At 45.5% G+C, this 18,032-nt stretch overlaps 1 protein-coding gene across 5 annotated transcripts in view; it reads left to right on the top strand.

The window, feature by feature from the left end:
* Window positions 1–284: 284 nt before the first annotated feature.
* The window catches only part of PSTPIP1 (proline-serine-threonine phosphatase interacting protein 1), a 49,347-nt gene continuing 31,599 nt past the window's right edge, over window positions 285–18,032 (top strand). The window contains exons 1-4 of one of the 5 annotated variants that reach the window (XM_039732557.1): window positions 285–444; window positions 1,357–1,429; window positions 1,549–1,591; window positions 17,423–17,523. In XM_039732557.1, coding sequence (XP_039588491.1) covers window positions 360–444; window positions 1,357–1,429; window positions 1,549–1,591; window positions 17,423–17,523 — 302 coding nt within the window. In that variant the 5' untranslated portion in view covers window positions 285–359. Of the gene's footprint in view, window positions 445–1,272; window positions 1,592–17,422; window positions 17,524–18,032 lie in introns of those variants that run through there. The other 4 variants (XM_039732574.1, XM_039732595.1, XM_039732585.1 and 1 more) reach the window with 4 other exon arrangements.

The following is an 18,032-nucleotide window of genomic DNA, read 5'->3' as shown; positions in this document are numbered from 1 at the left end:
ACGTGAATCCTCACATTTCTCCTCCCACACTCATGCAATGATGCTTTCTTCCTGCTCCACCTCTGACCCTCCAGGCTCTCTCTGCTTGCACTTCATTTTCCCTCACGAAGTCCCCGCATATTCCCTGTCTTCTTCAGACCATCAGGAAGGAACCTTGCAAATTCTTTTAAACAGCAGCTACAGACTGCCCATGGAGTGAGCAGGGGTGGCTGCAGCCTGCAGCTCTGCGGAGCTCTGAGCAGAGCCCGAGCCCTGCTGCAGCCCAGCGAAGTTGCAAGAGTTCCTCACTGCGGAATGATCTGCCCCGGGGCTGCTGCTGGGGGCAGCGGGGAAACAGCAGCACCCGTCAGTCAGTCCTGATGTGTTCTTGGTGGGGACAGACAGCTTTTGCATGGGCAACCACCACAGGACTATTTTTCTTTTCTTTCCCTACACCCCAAAAATGTGAGTGAGTATTTAAAAACAGGTATTTAAGAATGCTTAAAACATCCTAAGAAGATGAAGAGAGGCAACCTCACCTGGAGGATAGGTGCTTTGGAGAGGGTTTCAGGGAAGCTTTAGCAGTGTTACCCTGTGCTCAGGTATTTGCAGCTGTGTTATAACTGGAGGAGCTGATTTGGGGAGCTGCCTGAAATACCTGGTGTCAGCAGTGTGCTGAGTGTGGTCTGAGTGCTGCTGCTTCACTGGTCTGTGAGGCTTCGCTCAGGTCCTGGTGCTAACAAACTCTTAGCTCTCTTCTTTTTCAAGACTTTGGATTTTACTTCTAAATTTCACATATCTTGCATATTCATATGAACATTTATGTGAGGGCATGCAAATCAGGAGTGTTCTCAACATTGACATCCAGGTATCTAAATGTGTGCAGACACCTGCACACTTCTCAGAGTTCTTAATTTAACCTGAGTCCTGAAAAGCCTTTCCAGCTGCAAAATGCAGCTTTGAGCTAAGCTTCTTGTGTGCAAAGGCATGGGCCTCTGCCAGCCCCTGAAGGTGCTGCAGAAATGGGGCACCTATGTTTCTTTTGCTTCTTTTTCTTTGCAAGACCACAGCATTTGAGAATAGCTTGTCTCTATGTATTGTGCTGGTTTCTTTTGCACTGTAATTGTCCTCTCTCTTCCTGCATCTGATCAAATCATATCACTGAACTTAGTGCCTTTTTTTTCCCCCTCTATTTTTTTCCTGTCTGCTCACACGCACCCATGGCAAGGAGCAGCCTGACACCATTTGACATCTCCTTGCTTCCTCATTTCAATATTAACTGTTCACCAGAAGAGAAACAGGTTTGGGGTGCGGGTGCTGAGCACTTGCCTGTCTCTGCGTGTGAGCCACAGCTCTTTTGCCCTCTGTCCCTCACAGCCACAGGTCATTTCTCTGAGCTGCCTGGGACAGCCCCATGCTGTTGGCACCAGCCTGACTTCAGGAGGGACAGGTCTGTGGATGTGTTGCACTCTCTGCTTGGGCTGGGGTGCAGTGACAAGGCTCAGAGCTGTGCCTGCTGCTGCTCTCACCCCACAACAGACTTGCTGAAGGATTCCTACCCCTCCACAGAGCAATAATAATGACCCAGCTGCAGTTTAAAGATGCTTTTTGGGTAAGTGAGCATTTACTATGTGTTTCCTATATTCAATGTATCTGTATTTAAATTTTTTTTAAAATACAGCTTGGTTCTATATATAGTTTAAAACTAATTTAATGCTGTTCTGTGTTCCAAATTTAGTTTAGTAAAAATCCAAATTTCTCTCCAAGCAAAAACACAGTGTTGAGTAATGTGTTTGATCCTGGGCAGAAGGATGCAGTGTAAAGAATCTATCCAGCCCCCATAAAACCGCTGGCATTCCCAGTCCCTGTGCTAGGGCCAGAAACCTCTTTTGAAAGGGACATGGATTTGTCTGTCTCACAGTGCTAAGAACCTGCTTGCAGTGAGTGTCCTCAGCTCTGGGAATGGCTCCCAGAGCAGGTGAGCTGTTGCTAATTATAGGCTGAATTCCCTCCTGTTTGGTGAAGAGCAGAGCCAGCAGCTGCCAGCAAAATGCTCCTGCTCAGCTCCCTCCAGGCTCCCACCCTGCTGCCAGGAGCACTCCCAGGCATGCAGAACCCGGGAGCTGTGAGGTAGCACAGGTTGAAAGGACCAGCAGTGACACTCCACAGCTAAGCCCAAACGCACAGCTGACCTAAAACCAGCAAATAACTGAAATGAGGAGATCAGCTCCATATTTGTTATTTGACTTTTGTTTGAAAATCCTTTTGGTCTCCTGTTTTCAAGCTCTTTCCCTGCAGTTACAAGGTAAAAGGAGTCATTTCTCTCACTATGATAATCTGAGGTTCTTTTGCAATTGGAGAAAGTCCAAAATCAAAATTCTGTCGTTGCAAAGTTGAGTAAACAGGATGTTATGTGGTTGCCTCTTTTCTGGGCAATCACTTATCCACATGGAGGCAAGACTTAAAGAAAGACATATGAATTTTTTCTGCCATTGCCTGGCTGTTCTTTCTGCTTGTGCTCTCTTTCTCTCCACCCACGCTTCAGGGTAAACCCTCTCTTGGTAGAAAACAGAAGGGCAGAGGCAAAAACACATTTCAGTGAACCACCATCCTCCAGGCACTTCCAGGAAGCCCTCCCCACCCCCATTGCAATACTAGATTTGAACAGTTAAAAAGAATAAAAATACAATGAGGAAATACGAAAGTCGGTGTTGATGTTAGGGCTAACTGTGCATGACCACACCTATGTGAGATTCTCCTCATTTGTGCACCCACTGACTGCACAGGGTGGGACACAGCTGTGGGCCAGTGCTGCCCTGGGAGCTTCAGCCCTCGCATTGCTGAACTTCCTTGGAAAACAAGCCACCTGACTTTTAGAGCTCGTACATTTGGTATAGTTACTTTTCAATGCCTTGGTCTTCAGGGAGAATCAATCAAGCTCTGGGAGTAGTGTGAGGGTGATTAATGCCAGCTGACAATCTGGCCAGGCTGGTTCTTCATGGCTCTTCTCCCTAAACTTCTCCTCTGTGCTTAGTCACATTACCATGACTCAATTCCTTGCTGAGCTTTGAAGCTAACAGCTTATCTAAAGGAAAGCATCTTTGGATTTTATTTTTTGGCTGGAAATGTATTGCCCAGCTTGATTAAGAGGGCAGGAATGTATCTGATTGCAGGATGGAAGCTTTAGCTATGCAGTAAGTCTTTAAAAGTGAAAACTTACAGGATATTGCACAACACAACACAAGTGTGCAGCATGCCCCCCAGATCACAAGATCAGCAAATATTTTTGCATTCATAAGGATCTGTTGTGAGAGGAAAATGTATTCATGTGGTTTGCTTCAGCAAGCAATTATCTCCTGGTCTGTACACTGAACAGAAACTGCCTTTCTGATTGACACCCAAAAGGTGTTTGCCCTGTGGTGGGTGCCTCCACACAGCCCTGATCTCTGATTGCTGCACCCCCTCCTGTGCTTCACCCTGATGAGATGTCCCTGAACAGCAGCTCCCTACTCCACCATCAGGGAACTCTTGGATAAGCAGGGGTTTCTGCAGGACCTGCCTCAATGTAAAATATGTAAAGAAACCCTAAAAGCAGGAGATCTCCCAACTAGCAGAGAAAGAGCACCATTCATCACTCCCCAAAGTTCTCCCTGTTCATAGAACGGGGTGTGCTGTCTTCCAGGAAAATGCAACTTGTTTCTCATAACAGGTTTAAGCTTTATCCTCTTTACCAAATAAATGTAACAGTGATAGTACTATACTAAAACTTCCACACTTAGTTAATTTGTATTTTTTTTTGTATCATGGCCTGAGTAAAACCCATGTGTTTTTTAATTACAGTTTTTATTTCTATATACTCCACACTCTCTGTAATGGTTTAAGGGACAGTTGCTCAAAGTCTGCACTAAAATGTGCTTCTTAGCAAAAGTTTTCTATCCTCTGATAATATTTTTTGGAAAATGTTAGTGAAATGAAATTCAGATCAGGTTTGATAGCCAGTGCAGGGCAGTTGCTGATGGATTAATATTCTGCTGGGCTGCTGTACAAGCCTGGCAGATGTTACCTGTCTTCTCTAGCATCATATGAGACAGGTAGAGAAATGCCCATGGTAATGGGGAGTGTGTATGTGGCACCAGCCGAGTTCCATGGTAATGGGGTTATGTTAACAGGCAGAGCAACAGTAATTTTTTTTTGTTACAAAAACCACTATCCAAGAAAATCTTTCCCCCTCAGTCACAATGTCTTTCTTCTCTATTCTTACACTCATTGTTGCTTTTCCTTTGCAATTTCTGTCATTTTCTTTTCCTTCTATTTAGTCTCCCTCCAACCTGCTGCTCAAAACTGCAGCTGCAGCCCCTGAAATGCAGCTTTTTCTGGCCAAGAGGTAGGAAGGTACTGGCACCACTTCCTGGCTTTGCCATACCCACCTGGGAACAGGGAATGAGGGAAAGAGGAGGAGGAGCTGGTTGGTTTTGGGGCAGGCTCCAAAGTGCCCAGAGTTGAGTGGGAGCAAATCTATTCCCTCATACAGCTTTGAATCAAACTCAAGCAACCAAGTCAATTCTGAAAATATGTCATGGGCTCCTTAAAAATAAGTGCTTGGAGTGTGAAATGCTTGCTCCTTCTCAGCTGTGGGATGAGCTTGGGGCTTGTGAATTCTCACAGCTTACATATAAAAGTGTGGGGGAGATGCAGGCCAGCAAATAAGAAGCAGGCCTTGAACATGAGGTGGCAGGATTTGCTCCCCTGCCCTGCTGTGGGCTGGTCCTTTCACAACCCTGCCTGTGCACCCGTGGCTGTGGTCAGACACTGCAGCAGTGGGAGCCATGGAAGTGCTCCAGGAGCAGGGACTGTTACAAAGATGCTTAATGTCTCTTGCTTTGATTTCAGGCTATTTTCAGCCTCAGGTTCATTGTGAAGTTGGCTTTGTATATGAGCCTCTCAACTCCTACTGTAGCTTTTGTCACACAACGGTCTGTTATATATGCCAAAAAAGATGTAATTAGATTCACAAATAATTTAGCTTCTGATGAGACTCTTAACTGTGGAACAAGAGCTCCGTGGTGATAAGAGTCACAGTAAAGCTATTTCCTGAACTTATTAGGCAACATGCTGAAGAAATACAGCATCAATTGTTTTACTCAATATAGGAAGTTTTTTTTATACCAGGAGCTACCCTGCTTTCCTGTAGAGGTTTAGCTTTGCAGGGCCCATTGTTTTGCAGCAGGTATGTGAGGAGGAAGTGATACTGGGCAGGTTTGTTGGGAGGAACTGGAGCTGGGGAAGCTCCTGCCAGCCTAGCACCCTGAGGCTGAGCTTGGGCAGACAGGAGTGAGGCTGGCAAGCCTTCCAGCCTGGCACCCCAGCTTTACAAGTGGGTCCCACCAAGTTTGATTTGAATGGCATGGCACCAGTTGCATCTGACCCTACTGACACAAGGCAGGTTAAGATAAATCATCTCCCTGCACAACAGCACACAGGTGGGATCTGCTGTCAGCATGTCCTGCACTCCCTGAGCTCCAGAGGCATGGCCATGGTCCTGCACTCCCTGAGCTCCAGAGGCATGGCCATGGTCCTGCACTTCCTGAGCTCCAGAGGCAGAGGCATGGCCATGGTCCTGCACGCCCTTGCTCCAGGGGCAGAGGCATGGCCATGGTCCTGCACTCCCGTGCTCCAGGGGCAGAGGCATGGCCATGGTCCTGCACTCCCTGAGCTCCAGAGGCAGAGGCATGGCCATGGTCCTGCACTCCCTGAGTTCCAGGGGCAGAGGCATGGCCATGGTCCTGCACTCCCGTGCTCCAGGGGCAGAGGCATGGCCACAGCGCTGGTCACATCCAGGCCAAGTCATGACTGTAGGATGTGTAGAAATGGGGAATAAAGAGGGAACCAGCTTGGAAAAGTTGGACTGGTTGCCCAGCTGATGTCTGTGTTTGTTGTGAGGTTGACTTTATCTCCACAGAAGAGGCTGCTGTACTGGTTTTTTACATGCAATTTCTTCCATCATTTCCTCAGCTGCTCTGGGGCGGACACTTGGCTCCCTGAGGCAATGAGAAGCACCCATGGAGGGTGGAGGGGGAGCAATCACAGCAGTCATTGAAACCAGAGGAAATTACAAGTAGAAAACCTGAGCAGTCACTGTGGCTATGGAAACACTGGTGCTTCACAAGTCACTTCTGAGCAGAGCACAACAGCTAAAATTAAGCTAAAATGAACTAACACTAGATGAATGGATTTACAGAGAGTTCATTTTGGGTCAGTGACTGAAATAATTAGACAGTTAAATACAGTTTATTATAATTTTCTGATGACCATGTTGCAACTGAGAGGTTTGAATATTAAAATTTGTTGATTGATGAATTAAGTCACTGTGACAATTTTGTTAGTGTTTTTACACAGCTGTATCTGGTTTGTTTTGATCCATCCTGCTCTGCAAAAGTTGGCTGGTTTTACTTAGGCTCAGGGAAGGGGAGGATTCTTTTTTATGCCAATTTAAAGTGTGCCATGAGTCTATATTTCAAATATGGAGCAGGTGAGTCATGGACTCTCTGCCCGCATGTACACGGCTACGTCTAACCAACACCACTTAAAGAGTGTTTGTCACACCCAGCTTGAAATGGAGCCTCACTCAGAGCTCAGAGGGTGTCCTGTGGCTTGTTAGAGCAGCCCACGGAGGTGCATTTTCTGAGGCAGAATGGCTGAGGCTCAAAGGGGCCTCTGGACATCTCCAGCCCAGCCTCACCAGCACAGGGCCAGTCAGCACCGAGCTCAGAGTATCTCCACAGATGGAGACTCCACAGCCTCTCTGGGCAAACTGACACTGTGTCTCACCACCTCTCTGCAAAAACCTTCCTGTGCTTAAACAGGACTTGTTGAATTTCCACAGGTGCTCCTTGCCTCTTGCCCTGTGGCCGAGTGCCCCTGCAGAGCCCTGGCTCCATCTCCCCTGCTCCTCCCACAGGAATTTAAACACACTGAGCGCCTTTCTGCAGGCTGAGCAGTGCCAGCCCTCAGCCTCTCCTCACCATAGCTTCTCCAGAGTGAATCTCAGAGTGTCCCTATTAATCCCATTTCAGTAGATTTTTTCCTGGCAGGACTGGGTGATTCACAGCCTGTCCCTTTCCTCCATCCAGGCTGACACTCCTGCAGTGCAGCAGAGCTGCCTCTCTTTCTTCAGTCTCTGGCTGCAGACACTGAACTTGGGCTGCTTCGTAGGCACAGGGGAACACCTGGAATTTCAATCCAGTAATACTCATTGCATGCTTGTATGGAAGGCAAGTTAGGCTGCTTGGTTATATTTCAGCTCCTTTAGCTCAAGACCTTCTGATTTCATTTTCCTGCCTTGACACCACAGCAAGGTAGATTCCAGCTGGCATTTGGCACAGAAAACACTAGTTTCATCTCCAGTTTAATCTAGGTTTTGTAATAAAACTTCTCTCAGCAGCCATAGTTCAATAATGTACAAAGCTTGCTGTGTCGTTCAGTAAGAGTTTGGGGATTTGAGGCTGGGATGAGGTGAGGGCTGGGGGAACACTTTGTGTGGAGATCACTCAGCCTTGCTCAGGCTGTCACGGTGAAGGAAAAAACCCACATTGAAAATACACATCTGGATCCCAATAGCTTTTCAGTTCCCCAGAGAATTATTCCCTTGCTGTACATAGAGTTTAGTACTTCTTTAAAGTGGTGGGAAAATGTCACTGAACAAGACTGAGGAATTGAAAAGTTCCGTATCTCCTCATGCAACTTTATCTTCGCTTGAAATGAAAGGCAACAGTCTTGGGAATTAAGTGAAAATGTGCCAGCTCAGGCTAGCTTAGAGATACCAACTCCTGTGGTTCCATTCAGAGAAAATAAATAAATAAACACGAGCTTTTTTCTTTTAATGTAAGAGCTTTTCAAATCCAGAAGCTATTTAGTGATGCTCTCAATTTGTCCAGGCCTAATGTATTCCTAATATGAAAGAAAATAAAAAATAAAGGGTGGGGGGAAAGACAAAAAGGAAAATAGGTGGTCAGCAGCTCTGAGGTCTGAGTCTCATCACTTGATGCTCCTTGCAGTAGGTGCTGTAATTACTGAAGGGTTATTAACAGGCTCTGACATAATAACAAGGGTTATTGTCAGGACTCTGACAAACAGCCCTGGGGCTGCTGCTCAGCAGGATGGAAATCCCCAGGAGCACAAAGAGAAGGAAAGGAGGGCCCTGCCACTGAAAGAGCCTGGGTGAACATTTGGTTAGGACATGGGTTTCTGACAGAATCTTTTTGTGGGAAAACACTGTTTTACTGGAAGTAGGGGTGCTGTTTTGGAAGATGAAGCAGGGCTTTGATGAAAAAGTTCACACCTGGTAAAGGCTTTCTCTGGAGATGGAGAATTAAGGTGCATTTGCTAACCAGCGAGGAGGAGGAGGAGGAGAGCAGGCTCCTAAAAGCCCGCTGTGGTTCTGGGAGCTCTGCAGGGGGAAGGCACACTCTGGAACAGGAACTGGAGCTTTCCTTGCCCACAGCCACTGCCTGCATGCCTTCCCTGGCCACGAGGGTCACCCCCACATAAAACAGCTGGAGAAAGAGGTTCAGATGAAATTCCCCTTTGCTGTACAGGCAGCAGATGGGGGGTGGTGTGGCAGCTGTGGCAGGGGGTGTCTCAATCAGACACTGATGCAGTGTAAGAATGTTGCATCATATTGAGTAATCGGATGTGTTGAAAATTGTTATTTAGGTGGCAAAGATCTCTTGTGAAATGGAATTGGTAACATGTAGATATTGAAATAATCTTTACTAAGAAATGAAGTAAATCTTTAATTCATTCCCCTTCTACAGCAGGAATCTGGGATTATTTCCTGAAGTTTTCCCATGTGCCAGGGGACACCTGTAACAAAGAGAGCACGGGTTCAGCAGTGACTTTTATGAAGTGCCTTTTTCAGAACTGGCAGGAAACAATTCTAAGCATTTTAATTCAAGGAGGAAAAAGACACATAGTTTTTTAAAATAAATTAATGTACTAACTAAGCAGGTCTGGTTCCAGTGGTTCTGTAAGATCTGGTGGACAGTTATCTCTGTGCTTGAGCAAGTCAGGGCTGTTTCAGGTTTCACTCACCGTGGGTCTGGGAGCTCACAGTGCTTGTAAAAGGAGGGGAAACCTCTTATAACAGAGAAGGAAACTGGAAGTGGATGAACCAAAGAGGAATAGAAACAAAAGTAATCTCTGACCATTATTTTGTGTAAAACAGAAGTATCTTCTACTTGTAAGATTCTATTTCTCCTCATTTTTCTTCCAGTTTCTCTTGTGTAGCTAATGTTACTCAGTAGGGGACTGAAGGAACATCTGATCTCACCATTGACACGTTTGTCTGTCATGTTTCAGAAGGACCATGGCAACAGTCCTGTGCCTTCTGAAAGACAGGTGCAAATCCTCACTTCTGGCCTCTCTGTTGGCTCCCAAGGAGAAGCCACTTTAATTTATGGATTTAGTTGTTGTCTGAAGTCATATGGAGAAAGTACAAAGGGATGCTGCCACCTCAAACCTGTGTCATGTAGCCACATCAAGCTCCCATTAAAAGCTGGTGAGGGACAGCTGCCTCCTGTCCCATTTCTTACAATCCCCATCACAGAGGTGTTCCAGAAGTTTGTTCTATATGGATTTCCTGAATGGATTCCTAGTTTTTCATCATGCTTTTTGTTGCGATGCATATCTGTCTGCTGGCTCCTTTTTCCTTCTGCTAGCACAGGAGCACTGAACTGCACTCAGAATAATGTTTAATCAAATCATTAAGAAGACAATCAAATCTAAAACAGAGATAATAAGCACAAGCAGAGTCCTTTTAGTAGACTGGAATTGAGACTTTCCAAGGCTGTTCCCTTGTGCCATGAGTCTGCCAGCCAGCAAACCACCTGCAAAAGTGAGGCAGTCTTTGTGCAGCCATCACTTTGGATCGTTCAAATCAGGGGGTGATTAAAACATGAAGAGAGCCAAACAATATGCTGTGACTGTAAGAATGCCTAATACATAACATATGAGCAGTCTAGGATGCCAGTGAGAGGGCTCAGGAAGCTGAGGAGTGAAGTCCTCTGTCAGCAGAACTCTAAATCAGCCATTTCCTTCTCAGAGAAAACCCGCAGGGTCAGGAGCAAAAGACCACTGGGGAGTTACTGTTCTTGTCTGTGTCATTTGCACTGCTACTTACAGTTTGTGGATCCCAATTTCACTTTGACTATCCTGGCTGCTGCAGGGTTGAAGTCTGGTGAGAATCTCACTCTAGGGGCAGTGGGAGAGGCAGTCTAGCAGGCCAGCAATTCGAATGCTGCAGAGGCAGTGTTTTTTCCCTTCTGATTTTTGAAGGTCCCATTCAAGGTTCACCTCTATGCTATTTTCTGACAATAAATACAATTTGCTCCCCATCAAAGGTACTGCATGTCAGATTTAGGTAACAGGCTGCAGCAAAACTGCAAACTAAGCCCTTGTGGAAAATGCCCAAGTCAACTTGTGGAATTATCACCAAAATGTCCCTACCTACATCCTGAGAAAACATTTATGTTTTTGATACACAAAGAGTGAATTTACAAGAAGTGACAGAAATCTTGTACAGCCCGCTTCAACCCACCTACTCATCCTTGCTTTTTCTGCTTATGTGGGGAAAAAAATCAATACTTTAAAAAATAGATTTTTTTTTAAGCTCATATAAATTCTGAAGTCGGTCTTGGAAAGCACAAGCAACCACCACATTCCCATCCATTCCAACTGATTTCAGCCAGTGGGAAAAAGGAACTCTTACACAGTACAGCATGAGCAAATGCTTTCAAACCCACTAAGCAGTTGATTATGACATGAACATGTGTGTAAATGTCTCATATCACACCCAGCACTGGTCAGGGGAGAACATTTCGGTCAGAGGTTTCCGATGTGACACCACTCTGTTCTGGGCATGGTGACCTTCCCCCATGTGTGTGCTCAGCTCAGAATGGGGTTGCTGAGCTGCCTTTTCAGCTGCTGGCACATTCCCAGGGCCAGGCAGAGGAGGGCCAGGCTGAAAAGCTGGGGTTGGTTTTGAAGAGGGCTCTTTCATGTGCCCCTGCAGTGGAGCAGAGCTGGGACAGCAGCCGTGGAGCAGGAAGCAGCAGCAAAGCAGCTCTTATCACAGCAGGGCACCCCTGAGATAAGAGCTGGACAGGGGATTTCAGCACACACACAGCAGGGTGCCCACTGCTGTCCTGTTTATTCAGAGGAACATGTCAGAAAGACAGCAGTAAACTTTCATTTCAACACACACAAAGCAGTGGTGCTCACTCCAGTCCTATTTATTCCAGGAGAGTGGGATGGTGCAGAAAGACAGCAGTAAACTACCCAAAACAATTTCTATCAGGAGTATGTTTCTAGAAACACTAGGAAATTTTAAAGTGTGCCAGGGGAAAAACCATGAAACATAAAGCAAGTGATTGAATTACAGTGAAAGGCCATGCCATGACAGGAGATATCCAGTCCAATGTACTTGGAGATTCTAAGTCATATTTGGCTGTTAGGTCTGCTTGCTGCTCTCTACACATATAAAGCCCTTGGCAGAGCACTTGACAAGGAGACTGGCAGATCAAGGGAACAAGATTTGAAACACTCAGGGCCAGTACCCAGTGGTATGATGCAAGAGTACAATTAATTGATTTAACTCAGTCAGAACAACTTACTTTCAGTCCAGGACTTAGATATCATGTGTGATACCACTGTGGATAGAAAGGATTTATTTCTGACAGTTGAAAAAGATATTGTCAAAATGATGCTTGTTCAAAACTTCACTGTGCCCTGTTCCCTCTAAACTTCCTCCTCACACCAGTAGTTATTTCCGTTTTAACTCTGAAAAAGTGGATCTTAAGTTTTTATTTTACTAAAACTGTTACAAGTTTACCTTAACTAAACTAGATATGAATACAAAAAAAAAGTTTGATCTAGAGAAAAATTACAAAAATACTCATAACAGATTCAGTATCAATTATTTTTCTCTTTGAAAATCTGTATTAATAGTTTATTTGGATCAGGTAGCAGCATTTGGCATTTTCAATCCACAGCCATGTGAGAACACTTCTGATACAAGCTTTGGAAAAATATCATTAGGAACCAAGATGAGGAATTAACTTTAATAGCTGAATACTTTCATACTTAAGCAAAAGTGTGTGTGCGTGTGGGGGGTGTTAAAAGATTGTTTTTAATATTAGCAGGTAATAAATTTCAAATAATTCCTAACTGAGGGCAGATTAGGCAGAAGAAGCCCCTGAGAGCTCTGCTATGGCTGTCATTGCTCATGCCAGGCCCCTGAGAGGCAGAGCAGGTACTGTCTGTGGATTCTGATGCTGTGTTTAGCACCACAACAGCTCAGCACTGTCCTGCGGGGTCCTGAGCAGTGCACCCAGTGTTTGCTGTGGAGATTTTCATTTCCCAGCCCTTCCTGCCCATCAGGGTGGTGCCACTGCCCAGCTGCACCCTGGGCTTGCTGTCCCTGTCACCCCCTGGACGTGGTTCCTTACAGAAAGCAGGTGAGCAGGTGCTGCAGCTGGAGATGCTGGGATGAGGCCTTTCCTGCTGAGAGGCAGAGCTGCAGCTCCCAGAGCCCTGCAGCAAGCCCAGGTGGAGCTCTGGCACTCCCCAGACAGGACACACAGCCTCAGCAGCAGAGGCTGCCCTGGGGGAGGTGCTAAGGTGCTGCCAAGCCGGCTGATCCGGCAGGAGCAGGGAGAGCTCTGAGCTGTGCTGTGTAAAGCACCTCTAAACAAAGCCCTGGATGGGGAAGCCAGGGCCAGCATGGTTAGAAATGCTCCCAGGGGAGCAGCCACAGCAGAAAAGCCCAGAGATGCCTCCCCACAGCCACAATGGCCTGATGAGCTCACGTCACTGTGACCATCACCAGCTGGACGTGCAGGGTGTGCCATGGGTGCTTTGTGCATCAGTTTGGATGGGTTTACTTCAGACCATCACCAGCTGGATGTCCAGGGTGTGCCATGGGTGCTTTGTGCATCAGTTTGGCTGGGTTTACTTCAGACCATCACCAGCTGGATGTCCAGGGTGTGCCATGGGTGCTTTGTGCATCAGTTTGGATGGGTTTACTTCAGACCATCACCAGCTGGACATGCAGGGTGTGCCATGAGTGCTTTGTGCATCAGTTTGGATGGGTTTGCTTCAGACCATCACCAGCTGGATGTCCAGGGCGTGCCATGGGTGCTTTGTGCATCAGTTTGGCTGGGTTTACTTCAGACCATCACCAGCTGGACATGCAGGGTGTGCCATGAGTGCTTTGTGCATCAGTTTGGATCATTTTGCTTCAGTTCAGTCCATTGGAAAAGCTATTTACTGAAAGCTGCTTCAGAAATGAGCACAGCACTTTCATCTTTCTTCCTTGATATTGTTACAATAGTAGCCTTTTCACTTCAAAATGTAAACTCTTGTACTTAAAAAGCCTTGCAGTTCCCTCTGAGCACCCAGCAGAATGAGGCTCAGAGGAATATGTTCTGGAATAAGAATATGTTCTGGAGTAAGAATTTAGGGAGTAAAAGACACAAGGTTACTCAGCTTGGTGCCACCAGAAGGTAAAAAGAAATTATGTCACCCCCCAGAAATCCGGGTGCTTCCTACCCTCTGGGCAGGGAACTGATAGTCTTTCCTTGCAGACTTCATTACCAAAGCAAAATCCTCAGAGCCTCTCCCTGATGGCTGCAGGAGCCAGCTCAGAGCCAGCCCTGAATAATCTCTCCCACAATTAACTCCCAGCATTTGCCTGGGTGGTTACCCATGGAGAAACCTGTACCAGGAGGGACAGGGCACAGTCCCAAGGCACAGATCTCACAGGAAAATGCTGATGGGAGGAGGGAGCAGCATTGCTAATCCTCAGAGGGAAAAAGAAGTGGAAAGAAGAAAGGGTATCCCAGCGTGCTCACTGTCATCATCTCTGCTTGCAGGGTTCCATGCCTCCTTTCAAGTGTTCTAGGAAAAACTGTTCTGCTTAAACTACAGCACAGAAGTTGGAGTTTATAGGCATTTATAGGGTAGTTTATAGGGTAGTTTGTAGGGTTTCAGTGCTGTAATCCCCTCCACATTTATTTTGTCTCTGAAAGGACAGTGCTGCTTATTGCACTGGAGAGAAGCAGCTTTTGTTACTGGGGAGAGGGGAGGAAAGGCTGCCCCTCCTGCATCAAGGATTTTCAAGAAGAAAACAAGAAGAAAATCCCCAGGCAGAGAGCAGAGCACACGTGCAGAGTTAGGGGGTGAATTTCAGGACAACACAACTCTGCTCACAACACCGAAATCCTGTCAAGCACTTTCTTGTTGGTAATTATAGGCCTGTTGGACAACAAGGAATAACTAATCTTTTTTAGTAACAAGGATTAAATCCTCTTTCACAGCCACACAGGCTTTGACTACGCAGAATCCCTTTATTGGCAATGAGAGAAATTACTGGTGGTGAGTCAAATCACCCTCTTCTAAGCAACTAGATTTTAGTATAAGCAAATTATGTTTTACACATTAAATGCCTATATTTATTATCTAATTAAAGCATTTTTCTAATCTCTAAAAAATAGAAAATAGTTATTTGACTATTCATTAGTTCTTAGAATCATGACAAAATCCTTCCTGAGAAGTACCAAGCACTGTCTGACTAGTGCAGCTTAACAGCTTTTGCAAAACCACTCAATGCGAGTGCTAATTATAACACAAAATGGTAAATGGAAAATAGAATAGAGGCAAGACAGCTTAGCAAGGCTAGACAGTTGTTTAATGAGATCCAATCTTGCTGTCTGATTATCTTGACAAAGAAAATGTGGGGTCAGTTATGGTGCTACACAGGAAATCCTTAAGACACTAGATAAAACCAAAACGGGGCTGAACAGACAAAGCAGGGGAAGAACTCTAAAATGGGCAAAGACACTGATCTGGGGGAGGTGCTGGATCCTGCCATAAGACCTGAAGAATGGGCTGGAAATAGCTGTGCTTGAAACAAATAGGGAGGATGAAATATTGTACAGAAGGTATCTGATAACCTTCAAGCGTGGGGTAACAGAAAACAGATAAAAATCAAAGTTTCAAAGTACAAAATGGGAGTAAGAGATCAGTAGTGAAAAAATCCAATATACTCCGAGACCTTGTTGAATAAAATAGCAGGAGAGGAGAGAATTGCAGGTATATCTGTAGATCATAGCTCATTTAAGTGCCACTGCTATGATTTGATAGTGAAAGAAGGCAAATACAATCCTCTGATGGACCAAAAGTGTTTTTTTGAGAGCTGACATTAATGCCATGGTAAAAAGCATTACTTGGTCTTTACTAGAGTGGTAAAGCATCATCCTTGTCCAACAGGGATTTATTCAACCTTGAACAGGTGCTATAACAACACACAGGAATCAATGGGATGACAAAGCAGAATGCCAGGAGAGGGCAGAGGAGGTTTGTTTGGATGCAGGGAGAGGTTGAGAGAGGATGCAGTTGTACAGCATGTGAAAGAAGAAATAGAGCTGTTGAAATAAAAGAGAAACATTTGTGTAAGTAAGCTGAAGCCTGAGTGATTCATGGCTCCCTTGTGGTTGGAAATTAAGAAGCAGTGTGAGTGACCAGAGCAGCTCACACTTGTCTCAGCCTGCCTGTGGCGTCTCCTCTCCCTCTGCAGCCCAGGCAGGTGGCACGAGCTGTTCAGAGCTGCTGCCTGCGAGCCCTGGTTTGGATTTCTGACCCTGGTGGTTCTGAAACAGGGCCTCCACATTCTTTGGGAACACAGAGGAGGACAAGGAAGAAAATTTTGAGATGAATGCCCCCCCAAATGAAGATAGATTAAATGAGTGTCTGTAGTAGGAGTCCTCCTTAGGAGCCACATCTCTACAAGGACCAGCTAGAGGAACCTGGCAGGCCGTGATGCTTCCAGGGGCCTGATGGAACTGCCCAGTGGACTCAGCCCATCAGGCTGCCCCCAGCACACTGCTGTGTTTCTGTGCATGTTTTTGGGTTATAACAAGTTGGGGTTGCATTCTCTGCTTAGGGAATTTAATAAGTGTTCTCTCAAACATAGAGAATTTATCCTCTTTTCAGTGTAACAACTGTGCCTGTTTAAAAGAGGTGGGGAAAGACACCAGTTGAGTTTTAGCATTTACTGGACAAAGAGAGATCTTAAACAGAAAGGCAGCCTAACTTCACCATGAGCTTATCACTCTGCCTTCGTTGCCTGTGGCAGTGGCTGACTGCTGCGGTGATACCAACCCACAGGATATTTTCACTTACCTCATAGGCAGCTTTTCTGGGACAAGAAAGCTGTGTACACAGTTATGGGATATAGCTGATTGCATCTGAAAATATACAATTAAAATGCTGGGGGTGTGAGTTGGTTGTGGAGCATCTGACCAGAGTTTCTGCCAGACAGAGGGAGCCATTTATACTAAATTTTTTTGCATCAGCAATGCCTTCTGCCATTGGAATGTCCTCAAAAAAAAGAGAGAGGGGGGAAGTGCTAAGTCCATTGTCAGGGTATTATCAAGAAGTTTTCCTGCTTTTGTCTCTGAATGGCAAAACTTCTGCTTCTCATTTATTTCATAGCAGGATCCCTTCCTGTGATGTGTGTGTAAATTGCCCTTGGAAACATTAGGAAAACTAATGTTTTGGGCTTGAGATCCTGTTTCTTCAGGGGTGATGGCTTTAACAATGGACTGTGGCACTGGAAATGTTACTACAGCCTGTAGGTTTACAAGGATTGTCTGCAGAAATTTATCCTACCTCTTGAAGAGCCAAAAAAAAATTGTTCCTAGATCTGCAAATCTCCACAGAAGCCCCAAGGCCTGTGTGAGCAGCACCTCACCACCACCATTCATCCCCAGAGCTCCCCTGCTCCTCTCCAGTCCCAGCAACAAGGAAGCAAAGGGACAGGCCCAAGTGCCCAGCAGTTGCTTGCCAGAGGATCTTTTCCAAGTACCAAAACTTAAACAGCTGTCTTCTTCACAGTGGTGGTGGAAAGCAATAAAGTAACCCATTTATTAAATGGTAACTGCTTAGGGGACAGTGGATGGATGTATAAACTGCATTCAGTTCATATGTAAGGGCTTGTATTGTAGATAAACTGCTTGAGGGAAGGAACACACTCATTCTCTTTATGGTTTCACAGCCCGTGATTTTACCATAATGCTGTAACATAAAGCTCAGAAAACATTCCCCACTACATTTTCAATAGCGTTATCACTATGTACTGGTTAACTCAGACTCCCTGTGGAAAAATGGCTTGTCCTGATCCTCTTGTGAGGCAGTGGGAGGAGCCCTCCCATGAAAACACCACTGCCCAGGTGGCACAGTCACTGCCCCACAGGCTGATATTTGTACTGAGCTGACTCTGACCTTTCTTTTTAGACATACAGTAAGAGGAATTAAGACACAAGAATTAGAATTAAGGTAAGAGGAACTGATGTGCCTAACAGCTATTACTTTTTCTTTCTGTCTTCAGTGCAAGGAGTTCACCTTCCACACTGGCTACGAGGTGCTCGTACAGCGGCTGCTGGAGGGGAAGAAGATGTGCAAAGATGTGGAGGATTTGCTCAAGCAGAGGTATTGAAAATCAGAGTGAAAAAAGTGTGAACAGCCTCCTTTTTTGTCTCATTTGGCATCTGGAAGGGAATAGCAGGCTGTTTCTCAGTTTGGTATTGTTATGAGCTTACATAGAAAAGCCTGAGTAATTTGAATCCAGCCTTGTGCTGTGAAGGTAGATAAATAGAAATCTCAAAGACTTGAGAAGGGAAAATAAGGTTGAAAGTGTCAGAAACCCAGAGCTCCACTAAGCTCCTCGTTATGAGTCCAGAAGCACACAGTAGCACCTACATCCACAAGTAGCATTTTTAAGTTTCCCCATTTGCAGAGCAAAAATGACTTGCACATTTTTGTTTCTCTTTGAACATGCCGTTGCCACAGGCACTGTTTCAGTTTCCTGCCAAAAATGAGATGTTTTTCAAATACAAAGCTACATAAAATGCTACCTAAAGCCTTACCCAGACACCCAAACCAGCCCCTGTTGCTCACCAACCTTAGCAGGCTTTGAGTAACGATGTTATAGTTTATGC

Source organism: Passer montanus, unplaced genomic scaffold, assembly GCF_014805655.1.
Source record: "Passer montanus isolate IOZ18808 unplaced genomic scaffold, ASM1480565v1 scaffold111, whole genome shotgun sequence".
NCBI classification, from domain to species: domain Eukaryota; kingdom Metazoa; phylum Chordata; class Aves; order Passeriformes; family Passeridae; genus Passer; species Passer montanus.
Note: the sequence above shows the minus strand (reverse complement) of the source record. Positions and strands in the feature narration are given on the sequence as shown.